This window comes from Rhinolophus sinicus, chromosome 14 (assembly GCF_057876585.1).
Source record: "Rhinolophus sinicus isolate RSI-liver-muscle chromosome 14, RSI-T2T, whole genome shotgun sequence".
In the NCBI taxonomy this organism is placed as follows: Eukaryota; Metazoa; Chordata; class Mammalia; order Chiroptera; family Rhinolophidae; genus Rhinolophus; species Rhinolophus sinicus.
This window is the reverse complement of record NC_142514.1, coordinates 177,980,765-178,000,959: the sequence shown is the minus strand read 5'-3', so window position 1 is coordinate 178,000,959 and position 20,195 is coordinate 177,980,765. Positions and strand designations below refer to the sequence as shown.

Genomic DNA, 20,195 nt, shown 5'->3' with positions numbered 1-20,195 from the left:
GTCCAACTCTTGGCAGATAGAAATTAAGCTGCAGATATTTATGCGAACAGATTTAGTAGAAGGGGAAGAAACCAGAAAATTAGTCCTAATTCTTCTAGTCTCTAACACCAGCGCTGATTAGATTAGATCATGGCTCATAGTGTGAACTAGTAGATTGTCAGCCTGATTGTTCCTTCTGTCTTTGTAACTCACACCAGAGAAAACCTGTTAGTTCAATGACCTGGGGAAATCGCTCAGTGTTGATGGAATTTGTGTTCCTGGCCTATCCCTCCCACGCTGAGCTGTGTGTCTCGTCCTTCTTTGGAGTCAGCCTGGTTTATACACTCATCATCAGTGGGAATGTCCTCATTGTGGTGGCCATCCAGACAGAAGCCCGCCTACACACGCCCATGTACTATTTCCTGGGCAGCCTCTCAGGGATAGAAATATGCTACACTGCTGTGGTGGTGCCCCACATTCTGGCCAACATCCTACAATCAGAGAAGACCATCACCCTGCTGGGGTGTGCCACTCAGATGATTTTCTTCATCGGCTTTGGCAGTGCCGATTGCTTCCTTTTGGCTGTGATGGCCTATGACCGGTACGTTGCTATTTGCCAGCCCCTGCAGTACCCTCTCATCATGACTATAACTCTTTGTGTCCGCTTGGTTATTGTCTCTGTGGTCATCGGTTTGTTCCTGTCCTTACAGCTGGTGGCCTTCATCTTCTCTCTGCCATTCTGTCGGGCTCGGAGTATCGAGCACTTCTTTTGTGATGTGCCACCAGTGATGCGTCTTGTTTGTGCCAACAGCCACATCCATGAGCAGTCCGTGCTGGTGGCAGCCACGCTAGCCATTGCCGTGCCTTTCCTTCTCATCGCCACCTCCTATGCCTTCATTGTGGCTGCTGTGCTCAAGATCCCCTCAGCAGCTGGTCGCCACCGGGCCGTCTCCACCTGCTCTTCCCACCTCACTGTGGTCCTGCTGCAGTATGGCTGCTGTGCCTTCATGTACCTGCGCCCCAATTCTAGCTACTACCCCAAGCAGGATCAGTTCATCTCACTGGTGTACACATTGGGAACCCCACTGTTCAATCCACTTATCTATACCCTGAGGAACAGTGAGATGAAGGGGGCCATAGGGAGAGTCCTTACCAGGAATTGTCTCTCCCAGAACAACTAGAGAAGTGTTTGACCTATCAGACAAGGATTTGGTTCCAGCCCATGCAAAACCCCAAGGCAACTGCGCTTCCTCTCAGTTGATGTTTAAACTGATCTTTAAAAACGGTATAAATTATCTGGATACTGTTTAGCTGTATGTACCAGAGACCTTTAAAATATTTCTACCCATTTTAGTAGACTCAGTAGTTTTTCTTCTAAATAAGAAATTAACAAATAAGCATAACGTAATATAAAGTGATAAGTAAAAGACTGCATTTCAGGTATCAGCTGGAAACAGATGTGTCATTCAATAGATTTTAAGTTAAAAATGTAATAAAGGGATTATATGCAGAAGTCTGAGTGAGACAACCAATGAGGGATGGCAACACTCTTATATACTAGCAATAGCAGGAAGCCATTATGACCCCTAGACCTCACAGGCAAAAAAAAAGATACAGTATTGTCTGAGACCAGTGAGAGCCAGATTTATCAAGAGAAACAACCTGGTAGGAACTGTGGCTTCAGGAAAAAATTTTTAAAAAGCAACTATTGACAGAACTATGACAATGCAAGGAGACAGCAGGGAAATAAATACTCCAGCCTCTCTCCTCTTGTAACCTCCCATCTCTTGTCCTGTCTTTCATTGTCCAAACCCAACAGGAAGCCAGAGGGCAAAGGAGACTGAATGACTCAGTTATCAGAAGTTAGCTTTTTGGGACAAGGCAGAGCAGAGACGGACCTTGAGAGTTAGGGACAAACAGAATAATCAGAAAAAGATTGCTTATTATAGAATTTATATAAAGATGCAAATGTGTTAACAATGCAATTTTCTCGTAATAAAATATTTGCTAAACAATTATTGTATGAAATAATTTTTTCTTTGTGGCTATCCTTTTACTTATTCATTCATTCGGTAAATTTTGAGCACCTGAACTATGCCAGGCACTAACCTTCCAAACAACAATACAGAAGGGTCTTATAGTTCTATGATCTCCAACATTTGGGTTTATTCACATCCATTCCCATGGCCACATGTTAACTCGCTTTTTAAGCCTTTAATTTGTTTTCAAATACTGCAGTGATTGGCTAACATTGAGTGCTTACTGTGTACCTTTAAATATATATATATATATATATATATATATATATATATATATTCTCTTAATTTTCAAAAATCCTATGAAGTAAATTATCATTATTATATTGCAATGGTGAAACTAAGTCACAGAGTTTAAGTAGCTGGTGGGGGATCCTGCAGATATGTGATGGAATTTGTAACTTAAACCCAGTGGTTCCAGCTTTGGAAGTAATGTTTATTCGCATTTCCATGATAAAATGATAATGAGTACCTTTTCATAGACTTACTGGCCATTTGGCTATCTTCACTTGTGAAGTATTACTTTAAGAATTTGCCAATTTAAATTGGGTTGTTTTATTTTTTTCTGAGTTTATTGTATATTCTGGATATAATTCCTTTGTCAGATATATTTATTGTTAATATTTTCTTCCTAATTTTGACTTAAACCTCTCATTGATACCTTTGGATGAGCAGAATTTTTTAAAATGAAGTCTACTTTATCATTGTTTTTATTTATGGTAATGGCTTTTGGGTCCTATTTAAGAAATATGTGCCTTCCCCAAGTTTGTGAATAAACTTTCTTATGCTTTCTTCCAAAAGTTTTATAGTTTAACACATTCATGTCTATGACATACCACAAGTTAATTTTTATGTGTTGTATAAACTAAGGGTCAATGTTCATATATTCCATATGACACATAGTTATTTCAGTGCCATTTATTGAAAAGATTATTTTCCTTGTTGAATTTTTGTACCTTTGTGGAAAATCAATTGAATGTCTGTGTGTGTGTCTTGTTGTGTGTATGTATGTGTGAAATTAATTCTGGGCCTTGTAGTCTGATCCACTAATAAATTTCTTCTATCTTAATGGTAGCACCAAGGGTCTTATTTATTGTATATTTTTAGTGTCTTGGAATCTAAGAGCATAAGCCTTCCCAAATTGTTCTTCATTTCTTAGATTATCTTGCTATCCTAAGTCATTTTTATTTCTTTGTAAATTTTATAAAAAGAAGTAAGGAGATCTTATTTTGGATTACATTGACTCTTTTTTTAAAGATTTTTATTAAAACATAGCTAACATACAGTATTAGTTTCAGCTATACATCATAGCTATTCAACAGTACCCACCTGCCACTATATAGTGTTATTACCACATTATTGATTATATTCCTTATGCTAAAGAAGTGATCACCATGACAAGTCCAGCAACAATCTGACATGTACTATGCTATCACAATATTATTAACTACATTTCCTATACTGTATATTACATCCCCAAGACTTATTTGTTTTATATCTTGTTACATTAACTCTTTAGAGATCAATTTGAATATAATTGATATCATAACAATATTGAATTTTCTAATCCATAAACTTGGTATTTTTTTATTAATTGGTCTTAAGTTTTCTTTGTAATGATTTATAGTTTTTGGATAGATATCTTTAACATTTTTTCATTAAATTCACACCTAGATTGCTGTAGTGTTTTAACACTATTGTAAATGTTTTTTCTTACTTTAGCTTTCAGTTGTTTCCTTTTAATATATAGAAATACTACAAAAATATACATTGACCTGTAGTATCCCATTACTTGGATAAATTCACTTACTAATTCTAGTAGTTTCCTATGTAACATAAGGTTTCCTATGTAAACAATCATGTTTTCTGTAAATAAAAATAATTGTACTTCTTCCTTTTGAAGTTGATCGTTATAGAGTGCCCCACCCCCCAAAGAATCCTGCCTCCTGCTCTCTGTGCCCTTATGTATAACCCTCCCACAACAATTCTGAACTTGTATCGTCCAATGTGACATCAGCAAACATGATAAAATAAAGGCTTGATAAGCACTTGCACATTGGGGTTGCCTTCTTTGAATCATGAGACCACCATGTCATAAAGAACAGCCCCACACAAAAAAAGAATATGTTGATTGAGAGGCCCGACTGCCCTAGGTCAACTCTTTTCCCTGGACATCTCTCCATATGATTACACTTTCATGAGTGATCCTAAAGCAAGACCAGCAAGAGATGACTCTGTCAACCCACAAATTTGTGAAAAATGATAGATAGTTGTCATTTTAAGCTGCTAAGTTTCATAATAATTTGTTATGCAGCAATAAATAATGGGTACAGGCATTGGTACCTAAAAGTGGGGTGTTGCCATAACAGAAGCACAAAACATGTGGCATAGGTCTGGGCATAATCTGAGGCTTTAAAAGCAGCCAGGAGGTTGTTGGTAAAGTTGGATACATGGCAAACTGTTAGGGGGGTCTGGACAGATGGCAACCCATAGAGTGAAACCCTTAAAGGATTCATAGAAAATACAAAAAAGTTAAGATATCTGTGCTGATTTGCATTGTATTGTATTGTACTGTATTGTATTGTGTTGTGTTGTGGTGTGGTGTTGTGTTGTACGACACTATATTGTATTATATGATAAAAGCACAATCAAATGGGACTAAAAGGGACATGGACAATCTATACTGAAAAAGAGATCCTGGACTCCCAATTTTATATGGACAAGAAGCCAGCTAAGAAAGCTCCTCGGCCAGCCCAGTGGCTCAGGTGGTTGAAGCGCTGTGCTCCTAACATGAAGGTCATGGGTTTGATTCTCACATGGGCCAATGAGCTGCACCCTCTACAGCTAAGATTGTGAACAATGTCAATTTAAACAATGACAATGACAATGACAATCCAAATAACATTTTTTAAAGACATAGAACAAAAAAATCATCCGATTTGTATGAATTACAAAATACCCCATATAGCCAAAGCAATCCGGAGAAAAAAGACCAGTGCTAGAGGTATCACACTCCCTGACTTCAGCTTGTACTACAGAGCAACAATAATCAAAACAGTACGGTATTAGCAGAAAAACAGACACACAGACCGATGGAATAGAATTGAAAATCCAACAATAAATCCACATAAATATGGACAGACAAATTTTTACAAAGGAGCCAAAAATATACAATGGAGAAAAGACAGCCTCTTCAATAAATGGTGCTGGGAGAATTGGAAAGCCACGTGCAAAAGAATGAAACTAGACTGCTATCTGGCACCATGTACCAAAATTAACTCAAAATATATCAAAGACCTAAACATAAGACCTAAAACAATAAACTGCATAGAAGAAAACATAGGTACTAAACTTGTGGACCTTAGGTTCAAAGAGCATTTTATAAATTTGACCTCAAAAGCAAAGGAAGTAAAAGCTAAAATAAATTAATGGAACTATATCAAACTAAAAAGCTTCTGCACAGCAAAAGAAACCATCAACAAAATAAATAGGCAACCAACCAAATTGAAAAAGATTTTTGCAAACAACACCTCCAATGAAGGGCTAATATCCAAAATATATGAGGAACTCATACAACTCAACAACAAAAAAACAAACAATCCAATTAAAAAATGGGCAGAGGACCTGAATAAACATTTCTCCAAAGAGGACATACAAATGGCCAATAGACATGAAAAACTGCTCAACATCCCTAATCATCAGAGAAATGCAAATAAAAACCACAATGAGATATCACCTCACACCAGTTAGAATGGTTATCATCAACAAGACAAATAGTAACAAGTGTTGGAGAGGCTGTGGAGAAAAAGGAACCCTCATACACTGTTGGTGGGAACACAAATTGGTGCAGCTGCTATGGAAGGCAGTGTGGAGGTTCCTCAAAAAATTACGAATAGAATTACCATATGACCCAGCAGCCCCTCTCCTGGATATCTACCCAAAAAATCTGAAAACATTTATCTGTAAAGATATATGTGCTCCGATGTTCATTGCAGCTTTATTTACAGTGGCCAAGACATGGAAACAACCAAAGTGTCCTTCGATAGATGATTAGGTAAAGAAAATGTGGTATATACTCATATATATTCCTATACACAATGGAATACTATTGCCATAAGAAAAAATGATATAGTGCTATTTGCAACAACATGGATGGATCTTGAGATTATTATACTAAGCAAAATAAGTCAGTGATGGAAGGAGAACTGACTCTGGATGGTGAACACACAATGGGATTTATAGATGATGTAATACAGAATTGTATACCTGAAATCTATGTAATTTTACTAACAATTGTCACCCCAATAAATTTAAAAAAAATGAATGTCAACTATAATTTAATATATATATACAGTCACAGGATGTGGAGTACAGCATAAGGAGTCAGTGGAACTGTAACAGCTATATACGATGTCCGAGCGGTAGTATATTGGGGGAGGGGGGTTATCACTTTGTGAGGGGTATAAATGTCTAACTATTGCTTTGTTTTGTACACCTGAAACTAATAAAAAGAAAAATAAAGAAAAATAAAACTGGGGGGAAAAAAGAAAATGTCAAGAACCATATGATTTCACTGACATGAAATCAATATAAAACTGAAAGCAACGAAGGAACAAGACAAACAAATGAAGAAACAAAAACTCATAGACACAGACAATGGTTTAGTGGTTACCAGAGGGGGAATGGTGGAGGGGGAATGGTAGATGAAGGTAAATGGTTCCAATTATATAGTGATGGAAGGAGAACTGACTCTGGGATTTGGAAAGGTACAAACAAATGAAAAGTCATGGTTTGGCTAAGAGTTAGGAATACAAATAGAGAGAGAGTTGGGAATATATATATACATGATATATGATATATATATGATATATATAATATATATTATATATATATCATATATATGATATATGTATTTTTTATATATATATCATATCTATCTATCTATCTATCTATCTATATATATATATATATATATATATATATATGTATCTTTAAGGATTAGGAACATATCAGCAAAGGGAAAACTTGATCAAGAGACAGAAGTAAATAGGATAAGAGAAAATAAAACCAAAGATCAGAAAGAATGATTATGGGATAATTCTTTATAAATTTTCTGCTTCTCAAGAAATAGATACAGTTAATAGGATTTTAGAGCTGGAAGGACCCATGGAGTCCAGCGCCTTATGTCACAGAAGAGGAATCATACATAAAAGCTTCACTACTTGCTTGATGTCACAGTTACCACATGGCAGCTCCAGAGCTAGACTCCAGATCTCCAGATGGCTAGTGCTGTTACATGAGTTCAAGCTGAAATGAATGTGTGCTTTCAACAGTGCTCACTGGGAGACATGTCTGGAACACAGCAGCAGTAAGTTCTCTGCGGGTGCAGGAAAGGAATGAAAATACTCACTTGGATTTCCCAGATAATAATTGTCTGTGGTAGCCACACAGAAGAGTTGCCTATTAATCTTGCTTAGTTGATAAACGAGGGAAATCATTCTCAAATATTTTCCCTAGTTGGCTTTAGTTTATGGGAACCACTAGTGATATTGCTCCTCTGTGGGGACCCATTAATTTTAAAGAGATTTCATAAAGAACACTAAATAATCTGACTACATCAGGCAAGACTGGACTCTGAAGGGATGTATCAGAATCTATTTTTTATCATAAAGGAGGAGACAGGTCTTCTCATTCAGGACTCGATTTAGGATTGTTCCATAATGTTATCCTTCCAAAGGATGTCCCTCTCATCCTGCTCCACCCTGATCAAAAATTTCTAAGAGGTATTTCTTCTTTTGAATATTAGCTTCCAAAGGACACTTCTCCAGTCTCATCTGGATATTATGGAGGTATCACATATTGTCTACTTGTCCTCTCCAAGAGATACTGCACAAAACAAACTTATGGATCCTCATTCCATTTTATCCTGTAAGAAGAGGATAGAGAGGGTCAGTGAGCTCTGGGAGAGCTCCTTCTAGTATTTTTGCATCTCAGCAAAAAAGTTAACCTGCTCTTTAGTGAATTTCCCTAGGCCAACAGACATATGAAAAAGTTCTTGCCACTTTCTAAAGCAGTTTTGGAAGTCCTCTTTCATGAGTGTCATTAGTTGCACTGTCATGGCTGCCTCAGTATCCTGAATCACTTTAACTTTGGGGAACAGCCAGAAGTCTCACAGTGCCAGATCCAGTGAATAAGGTGGATGAGGACATACCGTAATGTTTTTATTTGACAGAAATTGCCATACCAGAAGTGATGTGTGACACGGAGCACTGCCATGATGTAGGATGATTTACAGCACACTTTAAAACACAGCGCTCAACCGTAGCTCACACCCAACTGACTGCACTGAACAAGTTGAAACTTGTCACACACTGTTACTAAGGTTCAATGCACCACTTCCCGTATTGAAGATCCCTGCCTTTCCTTGGATGGCACTCGGCAGCAGCATTCACTGTATTTCGTAATCACAACAGAAAGGCTCCGTGTCACACATCACTTCTGGTGCGGCAATTTCTGTCAAATAAAAACATTGCAGTGTGTCCTCATCTACCTTATTCACTGGATCTGGCACCGTGCGACTTCTGGCTCTTCCCCAAAGTCAAAATGACCATGAAAAGTAAACATTTTGAATCAATTCAGAACATTGAGGCAGCCATGACAGCGCAACTAAAGACACTCATAAAAGAGGACTTCCAGAACTGCTTGAGAAAGTGGTAAGAACGATGGGATAAGTGTGTTCAAAGTGAGGGGGAGTATTTTGAGGGGGATTAATGGTAACGTGTCTTTTACTATAATAAATATTTTTTAAATTTACACATTCACCATATTTTTTTATCACACCTCGTAGCTTAGGAGTAGGAGGAGACGAGTGTCCAAAGCAGACAGAATAGATAATGCAAAGTCCCCAAAGCAAGAGAGACCGTGGAAAGAAACTGAAAATGGCTCAGCAGAGCTGGGGCAGAGAGTGCAACAAGAAGAACGGGAAAAGAACATCTACTAGAAGTCAGGCAGAGACTTAATGCACATTACTGTTAATTCTCACAATACTCTATACAGTAACCATAGTGTACCCTTTGTGGCCAAAATTCTGAGCTTCATAGAGAGTAAGTAACTTTGCCCATCATTCTAAAACTAGTAAACGGCAGATCCAAAAGCCATACTCTTGTTGAGAGGTCAAAGGTATCCTAAAGGTGTAATTAACCTGGGAATAGCATAGTGGTTGCCATTAGGGGAAACAGTTGGGGTTAGGAGAAGTTTTGAAGAATTCTCAAATTATTCTACAAAATATTTTGCTTCCTTTCTCTTTATGCATAACACCAGACTGAGTTTGGGAATGTTTTTTTAGCAGCACGGCCAGAATCACATGAAGTGACCTTTCTGCATGGATGTTTGCAGTCTCTTAACTAAGTTACATAGCCTTTGGTGTAAAGAAAGAGTGAGATATACTAAAGGCGTGTATGTTGACTCCATACTCTGCTAACTGATCAAAGAGAATGTAGATTCTGGCCTCAAATGTGCACATAACTAGCCATGTGCTTTTGGACAAGGCTTAAGCTTGGTGGGCCTTGGTTTTTGCATGTACTAGGATATGAGAGGATAGGACTAGATGCCTCTTGAGTTCTCTTACAATTCCCAGATACAGAGATTTAACTTTACGTGTTTTATAAATGAGCACACGATTGACCTATGACTGGGCTTTGCTATTGGGTTCATGGTTCCCTGACATTTTCAAAAGTGTTTTGGTTTTATATGCCGTGTTTATGGATTAGCAGTGTGCTAATCCATACATTACACACTGTAATACTGTTTCATCAGCCATTAAAGGGTAACTGCTACCAAGATAAGTATCTCAACATTATCAAACTTATTGGTTCAACAAGCACATCAATAGTTTAACTGCTTTGCTTCTAAGCATCCATTTATCAACTGAATCCATTTCAGCCGTGCCTTCCTTTACTGCATGTAGCAGACAAATATAAACAAAATAACCATTAGGCTGAGGAATCCTCAGTCTATGTGGAACAAAAGTAATTGCAGCATAAAGGAGATTTAACTACAAAATAATTCAGTTCTGTTCAAATCAAGCCAATTGTGGTGGGAATATGCTGGTGAACAAGACAGGCCTTCTTGCCCTGGTAGAGCTTAAATAGAACCCTGATTGAAATATTTATCAAAGTGGCATTGCCAGGAATTAAGTGCTTTAAGCATCAGCTCCCTGAGGAAGCAATATAGGAACCAGAACTCAAGTAAGTTTTATGGGTAGTGATGATAACAGGGTTGGGAGTTTATCTGAAAAAAGCTTTGGGGCCATGACTAAGAATAATAAATGCAGCTTATGAATTTGCATGGACTGTTAGGTGATAAAGAAATGAAGCTTTAGATGCCTCACATCATGCAACGGGATGATAAAGACTCAGAACAGAGGAATTTATTTTCACAGAGTTCTTTTGGACATGAAATAAAGAGCTGGCACAGGGAAGATGTCTATTATGAACTTTTTAGATGTAATCAACTTCTCACCCATTAGCCAGATGAAAACGTTGAAATGGCCAGCTGTTCCATTTGTGCCAGTGGACAGGTTACTTCAAGGTTAGTGGCCAAAAGAATTGAATTTAAATGACAGAATCAATTACTTAGGGTTGAAAACTTGAACATGAGAGAAATTTTCACAAAGACTGTGCCACACATCTTCAATGATAAACCTAAGAGCAATGATAATATTTATTCTTATATTTCATAAAAGCTAAAAAAAACCTTTCATGCTTTTTACTGCACAACAATTAGCCTCACAAATTCCTATTTTGATCAAAATGTATAGTGCAAAATGTGACCAGCTAGATTATTCATTGTATTTAATTTCATTGTACTTCAAATGTTTTGCTATTTCGAAAAAAAGCAAATGTGTCCTCCAAGTGTGAACATATGTCACAGCTGATGGTATTCAAGAAAATGTGCTATTCAAGACATTCAAGAGTCTTTCAAAATAACCCCAGAGGAGCTCCAAAAATGGTGTGAAAGAACCAACACCATTAGAGTAAGTGAAAAACCTTTGAAAGTGACCATTAGAAGGGAGAATACTAGTTTGTAAGTACAAATTCTGATGTGTTTGATTTTTTTTATGTGGGTTATAACTCATCTTGGATATATGAGCTAGTTTTTCCTTGAAATCACCTATCGTGACTTGTCTTGGCAGATATCAGGCTTCAATACCACATGTCTTGCTTTATATTAAGGATATTTTTCACCAAATCCTGGCTGTTTCCATTTAGGCACAATGCTGCTCATTTGATGTTCATGTCTTAATAAGATAGAATCATTTTTAAATGTTTTCCTGAGTCAAGGTCTGTCTTATTTGGTTTTGATGACATGTAATTACAATTATTTTACTGAAATCTCTCTTCCATTTTATTTTTTTCTTCTGCCTTTTCTCTTTTACTCTTCTTATTATTCAAGGTTTAACAGAGCATCTGCAAGGCCTGAAAAGATATAGCTCTAGAGGAGCCTCACTATCGAGGCTGGAAAAGTTAAAAACTGAAAGGTAAATATCCAAGGGAAACTCACCATCATGAGAAAAAAGAGGGGAGTTACATTCACTGGACATCTGTTATGTCTCTGGCACATACGCTGAAACACTTAATCTTCATAAATTCTTTATAAAGCTCCACATTCACATTCCCAATCACATATTAGGGAACCAAAGCTCATCAATTAACATAATTCATGAAAAAAATTAAATTAATATATAAGGTGACTATGTTTCAAAACAAGATCTAATTGACTGCAAAAATATCATGCTAAGCAAAATAAGTCACACGATTTCACTCAGATGTGGGTTATAAAACTGAAAGCAACAAAGTAACAAGATACACAAACAAACAAAAACTCATAGACACAGACAACAGTTTAGTGGTTACCAGAGGGAAAGGGAAGTGGTGTTGAGGCAGAAAAGGGTAAAGGGAATCACATACGTGGTAACGGAAGGAGATTTGACTTAAGGGTTGTGGATACACAATGCAATATACTGATGATATATTATAGAATTGTACACTCGAAACCTATTAATTTTATTAACCAATGTCACCCCAATAAATTTAATTTTAAAACAATAAAGCAAAGAAAGATATTGAAAAAGTAAATTATTTTCATTTTAAAATAAAATTTTTATTTAAGATTTTAAAAAATCCATGTGATTGACACTCCACCATCCTTCCTTCTAAATACTATGTTGAAATACCAAAGGACAAAGGAAAATTTTAAATTTGGTATATGATTGTAAAATTGTGTATGTTCATTGTAAAACTTGTAAAACATAAGCCATGAATAAAAAGGTCTTATAGGGGGATGGAAGGAGAAGTGACTCTGGGTGGTGAACACACAATGTGATATATAAATGATGTATTACAGAATTGTACACTTGAAACCTATGTAATTTTACTAACCATTGTCACCCCAATAAATTTTAATTTAAAAAAAAAGGTCTACAATCCCGCTAACTTGGTAATACCCACTGTTCACATTTTGAGATATGTTCTTTTAATTTTTATGAATAGATATAATTATTTTTTAAATGAAATCATGATATAATGCTTTCTTATAATCTGCTTTTTTCCATGAGTTTTCCGGATTTTATCAAATATTTTTCTATAATATCATTTTTAAGTGATTGCAGTGTTCCAGCACATGGATAGACCACAATTAATTTAAGCATTTTCTTATTATTTCTATTTAGGTTAATACAATTTTCACCATAACATTGAAAACTGTGATGAACATTCCTGTAAACAATTTTATGGACATGGTCATGGTTAGTTTATAAGAACAAATTTCTAAAAACAATATTGCCAAATGAAAGTGTATGCATTTCTTCAAGTCTTTTATTGCATATTACCAGATTGTATTCCACACATTTTTATAGCACTTTATATTTACAGTAGCAATATTTGGGAACATATCTCTCCTTGCAACTTTAACAACACCAGGTAGTCTCTTTTTTCCATTACTGGTAGTTTGTAAACAGAAAATAGTATCCTATTTTGTTTAATTTTTTATCTATTTGAATACTAATGAAATTGAATTTTTATATATATGTTGCCTTTGCATATTTCTTTTTTGAATTGCTCATTTTTGTAATGATGGATTTATTTTTTTCCTGGATTATAAAATTTCATGTTCTATTCAGTTTGCGTATTGTATTTTTGATCCATGGACTTTAAAATTTTTATTCTGTCAAAATATCAATAGTTTTATGGACTATGCTCATTTGGTTTTAAGTCATTTGGTTATACTCCGAGATCTGAAAAAAAACTTCTAGTTTTCCTCCACTTTTTAAAAATATTTAAGTCTAAGTCCATTAGAAATAAATTTTGGTGTATACTGCATTGATTTTACTGAATTTTGCATTTTTTGTTATGTATGTTTTCAAGAATTATTCTTGGAAATTATTTTTTGCTTTTAATAATATTTGCATTAACCATTAAGTGTTAAATACATATTTTACTATTTCATTTTTCAAATCCAGTTTTTACACTACAGCTTCCCCAATCTTAAATTATATATGCTGATTAATCACCCAGCAATCCAGAGTCTTTGTTGAGAAATTGCTTTAATTGTATTTAGAATGATATATTTCCTAAGTATTTGTAAATCTGAGAAAGTCTTTCTGTTGCTTTTGAACATTAATCACTAAAGCCTGGGTATAGAATTCTTTCACAAGAATTTGTTCTTAAAGTTCTATTGTTCCTTGAGTTTTTGTATTGAAAATAAAGTTGTGGTCAAAACCAAAAATGCCTAAGTTATAGGTATTTTTTCCTTCCCAGATGCTTATAAAACTTTCTTATTCACATGATTGTTCTGAGGCCTGTTTTAATTCTGCTGTTGCATATTTAGTTTCCTTATTGTCTTTCTTTATGTCATATAGCTCCACTTTCATTTTTACCTGACTCCCTTACAGTTCCCTTTCATTTGAACCTGTCTGAGTTCTGAAGTTTAGGTTCATCATTGGAAAAAATATTTAAATAAGAGGAAATAAAGAGTATATATTAGAGAGGATTGGAATAAAGGCTATTTTCCTAGTTTTACATGGAGTCAAAACAACTGGATGAAAAGTGAACCACTCATGAATAAATTATCAGAGAGCCATAAAATGGGATAGAATAAAAACGATGGAAAGAACAAAGTCTTATTACAAGGAACAGCAGGAATGACCTTTGCAAACGTAATGTTAAAGCATTACAGTACATATTTTAGCATTACAGGACAGATTTTAGCAGCACACATATAAATTGAAATGTAAACTAATCTCTAGTGAAAAAAGTCAAAAGAGTAGTTTACCTTTCTGAGCTATACAGACTGAGAAGCGGCCCAAAACATGCTTGTAGGTTACTGAAATTGTTCTATTTTTTAATTTTGGGAGTGGTTATACTAGTATATTTACTGTGTAAAAAAGTAGATCAAGCTGTACACTTAGGATCTGTGAAATTCTCTCCATGTATGTTATATTTCAATAAGAATTTACCAAAAAAGTGAACAACACATTCATTTATCAATTTTGAAAATATCTACAATTATACAACTCTTTAGTTGAATTAAAAAGCAAAGAATTAGCCCTTGTCAATTGGATTTAAAATACGTGTCCCAGAATTTTAAAAAAAGACATTTCACCAGAAATATCTACCTCTTTGTCACCAAAAATGTCTACAGATGAGTATCTATCCCACTTATAAAGATTTCCATGGAAAAATATACCATCCCTTCTTTTTTTTTAATTAAAATTTATTGGGGTGACAATAGTTAGTAAAGTTACACAGGTTTCAAGTGTACAAATCTGTAATACATCATCATCTATACATCACATTGTGTGTTCACCATATATTTAACCCCATTTACCCTCTTCTACCACCCCTCTCCCCACTTCCCCTCTGGTAACCACTAAACTATTGTCTGTGTCTATGAGTTTTGTTTCTTTATTTGTTTGTCCTGTTCCTTTGTTGCTTTCAGTTTTATATCCCACATATCAGTGAATTCGCATGGTTCTCGACTTTCTCTGTCTGGCTAATTTCGCTTAGCATAATAATCTCAAAGTGTCCTACCATACATAATTGGATAAAGAAGCCGTGGTATATATACACAATGGAATACTACTCTGCCATAAAAAAAGATGAAATAGTGCCATTTGCAACAATATGGATGGACATACACCATCCCTTCTATCATGCACTCATTCCAAGCACTGAGATTAGAAAGTTGATACTAATAGATCATTCTAAATCAAAAATCACAGTTATAGTCACTGTTGTACTTTGGGCAATAACGCAACTCAGCAGAGGAAGATTCGGTACTTTCTGTTCTTTTGCAGGAGACGTGTTTGCTAGGTGCCCTGTCCTCAACCAATCCAGACCCACTAAGTTTGCCTTCTGTATGTCCACCACTGTCCCTGAATTCCAGGCCTTCCTCTCCCTCCTCTTCCTCCTCCAATACCTGGCAATAGTTGGTGGCAACACAGCGATCATCTGGGTGGTGTGCACCCACAGCTCCCTCCGCACCCCAATGTATTTCTTCCTGTCCAACTTGTCCTTCGTAGACATCACCTCACCACTGTCCTGGTACCCTTGATGCTTTCCAACATTTTTGGAGCCAGGAAGCCCATTTCACTGGCTGACTGTGGGACCCAGATGTTCTTTTTTCCCACACTTGGTGGTGCTGTTTTCTCTTGGCAATCATGGCATCCGATCACTATGTAGCCATCGGCCACCCACTGCACTACACCTCATCATGACCCGGAAGCTGTGCATCCAGATGGTGGCCTGCGCCGTGTGTCTGGCCCTCTACCGACTGTCCCTGCAGCTCACATCCTTAATTGTCACCTTGCCCTTCTGCGGGCACCTCCGGGGAAACAAACCACTTCCTCTGTGATGTGCCTCCAGTCCTGTGGCTGGCCTGCGCGGACACCCGCGTGCAGCAGGCCATCCTCTGTGTCGTGAGCATCATCGTGCTGCCCATCCCCTTCATCCTTATTTCTGTCTCCAAGGTGTGCATACCTCGGCCATCCTGCACATCCGTTCTGCAGGGGACCGCCGCCAGCCTTCTCCACCTGCTCCTTCTGCGTCACCGTGGTCTTGCTGCGGGATGGCTTCTGTGCCTGGTCTACCTGCGTCCCCAGTCTAGCTCCTCGGTAGATGAGGACTGCCAGTTTGCTCTCGTTTACACTTTTGTTACCCCCTACTCAAGCCCCTGATTTACACCCTTAAGGAAGTCAAAGGTGCCCGAGGAGTGCCCTCATTGGTAAAGCTGCCTCTGACACGATTTGAGGGCTTAGACTGAGGTGGGTGTCTGTAGGTTCCCATGATAATGAATAATAAACTCTAAACGACAAGTGTAGAATTACAATACTGACTTTCTCAAACTTCGCAGTTGAGATTTCTCTTCTGCCATATTTGCCCCATGTCCCTAGTCAACATTCATTTTCCTGAAGTGCTTTGAATAAGATTTGGAAATTTGGACAAAACTGTCAATGTAGGAGCTCTAATTTGGTAGCTCTAATTTAAAGGGTCACAGCTCACCCGTGGCAATTGCTCTGTCAGGGAACCCCCACCCCATACATGCTGTGAATAAAGATTGATTCATTTAGACACCCTGCCTTCTGGGGAGGCAATAATATTAATTTGTCCTGTGAAAAATGCCTCAAGTAAAAGACTATTCATTAAAACATATGTTTTTCTCAAAGAAGTATATTCTACTATTGTTTTAGATACGAATGTATGGCAAGCCATAGCTTATTTAATGCATCAATTTCCTTTATTCCATGCATCCCAACTGATCGCCTTGGTTTTCTTTCATTCTGCCATGCCAGGGAGCCGTCAGGAATTAGCACTCACTGTGTGCCAGCCACGCTAGAGTATGGAAAACTGCATCTGGTTGATGCCAGCACGGCCTGTGCAAGCTGGCTTTGCTGGTGGCTCCCACTCAGCCTTTGCTCTTCCTCCTCCTTCAAGTCTTCCGGTGCCTTCATAGGGGCTGCTGCTCGGAGATCCACCAGCAGGTGGCGCCATGGTTCCTCCTACTGCAGCAAGGTCCTGCTGCCGGATGGCTGTTACATCTTCCTGTCCCTGTGCCACAACCACAGACAAACCCTCAAGTAGAATCGACTTCCGTCTCTGGTGTTCACGGCTGACACCACGCTGCTCAACCTTCCCATTTACATCCTGAGGAACAATGAGGTGAAGAGGGTTCCAGAGACAGTCTTTAACAGGAATGACCTCGCCCAGAACAGTCAGGCAAGGGTCTGGATCCAGCCCCTAAAGCTGACCTGGCAGCGACTCCAGGAAGAGAGTAAGAGTGTCTGCCAGTAGACATTAAAATTGATCTAAGAAATTAGTGTAATCCTTCTGAATGCCTTATCGCTAAGTGTACCAAAAGCCTAGAAAACTTCTATTCTTGATTCAGTAATTCTTATTCTAAAATCATAACCTCAAAAAATTAAGTCAAACAAAACTGAAAATATAAGGCTGTTTCTTAATGTTTATAAAATGAGAAGCTATTAAAATCTAACTTCCAATTTTGGTTATCTAAACACAGCACACTTAAAATCATATGTAAATTAATATTTAATAATAAGGTGCAATGTTTGTCATTATAAGTAAATAATAAAAACAAGGTACAAACCTGTATTTATAATGGGAGCCCAATTTTGTAAAAATAGACATGCATAACGAATAGAAAAACACCAAAAAGTTAACAGTTATTATCTGTGATTTGTAGAATTATGGATATTTTTCTTATTATTAATGTATGCATTTTTAAATCATGCTTTTATAAAGAAGACTGTGTTCCTCTTCTAATCAGAAAAATGATCATTTCTAAAAAGAATCTGAAGCTTATATAGATTTATTTGGCACATAAACCCCCCCATCAGCACCGCATGATCTTTCTCCACTTGTCATATTTTTCCTAGATTAGCACTTTTTGTTTTAGTTATTTCTTTTTCTCTTCAAAACTACTTTTGATGCTTTTAATTTTTGAAGCTGATTTCACATGGAGATAAGGAGAATGAACTACAAAGTGATACTTATTCTGGGAACAGTCATGGATTTAACAATATATTAGAAATGTCTTTGTTTCCAACTAAATGTTGGGAAAGAGGAACAACACTCTCTGGTTGGCAGTTTGCTTATTAACATATCCAAGCCAAATCACATCCGAACATAACGAATCAATTAAATGTAAACATTGCGCTAGGCATTGTCTGGAATGCCAACAAAAAGAAAGTTTGCAACTGCATTTCCATGTCTCCTTTCATTTGTGTTTAATGTCATAAATTATATAGAAGATTAAGTTGGAACTCAGAAAGAAGAAAGTAAAATGTTACTCTGTTGGGAAGAAGGCCCTGAAGTGTTGATAAATCCTTTCAACTGAATTATTGGGCTCCCCTGGTTACCTTCCTGGACCTATTTTAGCTGAATAGAATGAGTTCCTCCTTCTTAATAAAAAAATTATTTCCTTAATATAAGAATCTTTCCATGAAATTATTAGATTCTGGGATTAAAACATTGAGTGGAGTAAAGCATGAGTCAAGTGATGGGCCTGAAATGTCAATCAATGATTTTTCTCTTGAGAGGATGATGACCCCTGCCCCCCATAACAAGGCAGCCTCCAGGTAGGATTAGTGAAAGTCTGAACTTACAAAACTATTTTAGGTTTCCTCCACTTTTCCTCTTTTGCATCTTCACCATTTCTTTAAAAATTCTACTCCTTCTTTCAAAACACTGCTTATACCCTTCATGCAGCCTTTTGGTTTTATGAGTCTGTCCTTGGTATCAACTGACTCACAAAGAAGTCCTTGCCCAGGAAGTATCCTCTCCATCCATTGACATTCTCTATCTATGCCTGTCTTGTTGGAATTTTATGAATACATTTTATCATGTAGTGTCATTAATTGTGTATATGTCTCCACTACAAATCAATCAACACCTTGAGTCCAAACGACATGGCAAAAATATCACTGGTATGTTGTCACAGTGGATTTGGCCAACTCTTGTCTTATGGTTTAACTTGTGGATGAAAGAAAAGGTCAGTCACAGTGGCGGGAGTAGTGTTTCTACATGAGAATTCCTTGCCAGCATTTCTCAAAAAAAATTTTATTCATTTTTAAATCCAAATTCTGAGGAAAAGTAATTGAGAAATCAGGAAAGTTGGGAAAAGTATTATAATTCTCCTACAAGAATTATATCATAATAATCATTGCAGAGAGGAGACAGGTTCCAAGGAATCATGTCAAGGGGAAAGGAAGAGCAGAAAACATGACAGGCAGAGTCAAAGATTAAATCTTCTTTTCTGGAACCAGGACAAGAAGCATTGGAAGAGAAGCAGTCACCATCTAATCAGTCAGTCTTGCTGGGAGATCTTTCCATGTGTGTATTCATCATTCTGTCTGCTGCCAACAGTGAGTCATTCTTGCAAACAAAGTTAATATTCATTAACTTTATATGCCTAGGATACTTTATACAAATCCTAGGAATGATGGTCCAAGAAATAACAAATTTTGGAAGCAAGTAAGTCCTCAAATTGGTAAATTTGACATGTGATTCTGTGTAGGGCTATTAATCTTATTGGGAAATATGAATGCCTACTTATTAAAATTCCACCCAATGATATTTACAGGCTTTTTCCAGTGTTTAGTTATTCACTATATAGTCTATAGTACTTGGTATACACTAATCCACCTAGGATTACAGCTATTAAACAAATTTAGATATCTATAATAATGAGTAAAGAGTATAACGAATGTTGAAAATATTTTAAGAATGACTTACACTTTTATGCATTCCTGAAAATTCCCAGGAATTCCAATTTCTCATTCTCACATGTTGAAGACCATGTATGTTTGTGCATGTCTGTGTTGTCTAATTACAACCAGGAAGTATAGATGGAGAGATGCTAGATAAGGAAATGATTGAATGGGAGAGATTATACAACAACACATCCTGGGCAGACAATTTGTTTTATGGATATTGTATTGGTCAAAATAATGTGCAGTACCACATTATCAAAAATCTAAGTGAAATACACATAAGTCAGACAGAAAAAGTCAAAAACCATATGATTTCACTCACATGTGGCATATAAAACTGAAAGCAACAAATGAACAAGACAAAGAAACAAAAACTCATAGACAGACAATAGCTT

The 20,195-nt window shown here is 36.7% G+C and overlaps 1 protein-coding gene across 1 annotated transcript; it reads left to right on the top strand.

The window, feature by feature from the left end:
* Positions 1-215: 215 nt before the first annotated feature.
* On the top strand, positions 216-1,160 carry OR10W1 (olfactory receptor family 10 subfamily W member 1). The gene has a single exon (XM_019719340.3). It carries the CDS (start codon positions 216-218, stop codon positions 1,158-1,160), a length of 945 nt encoding a protein of 314 aa, XP_019574899.3.
* Positions 1,161-20,195: the final 19,035 nt, after the last annotated feature.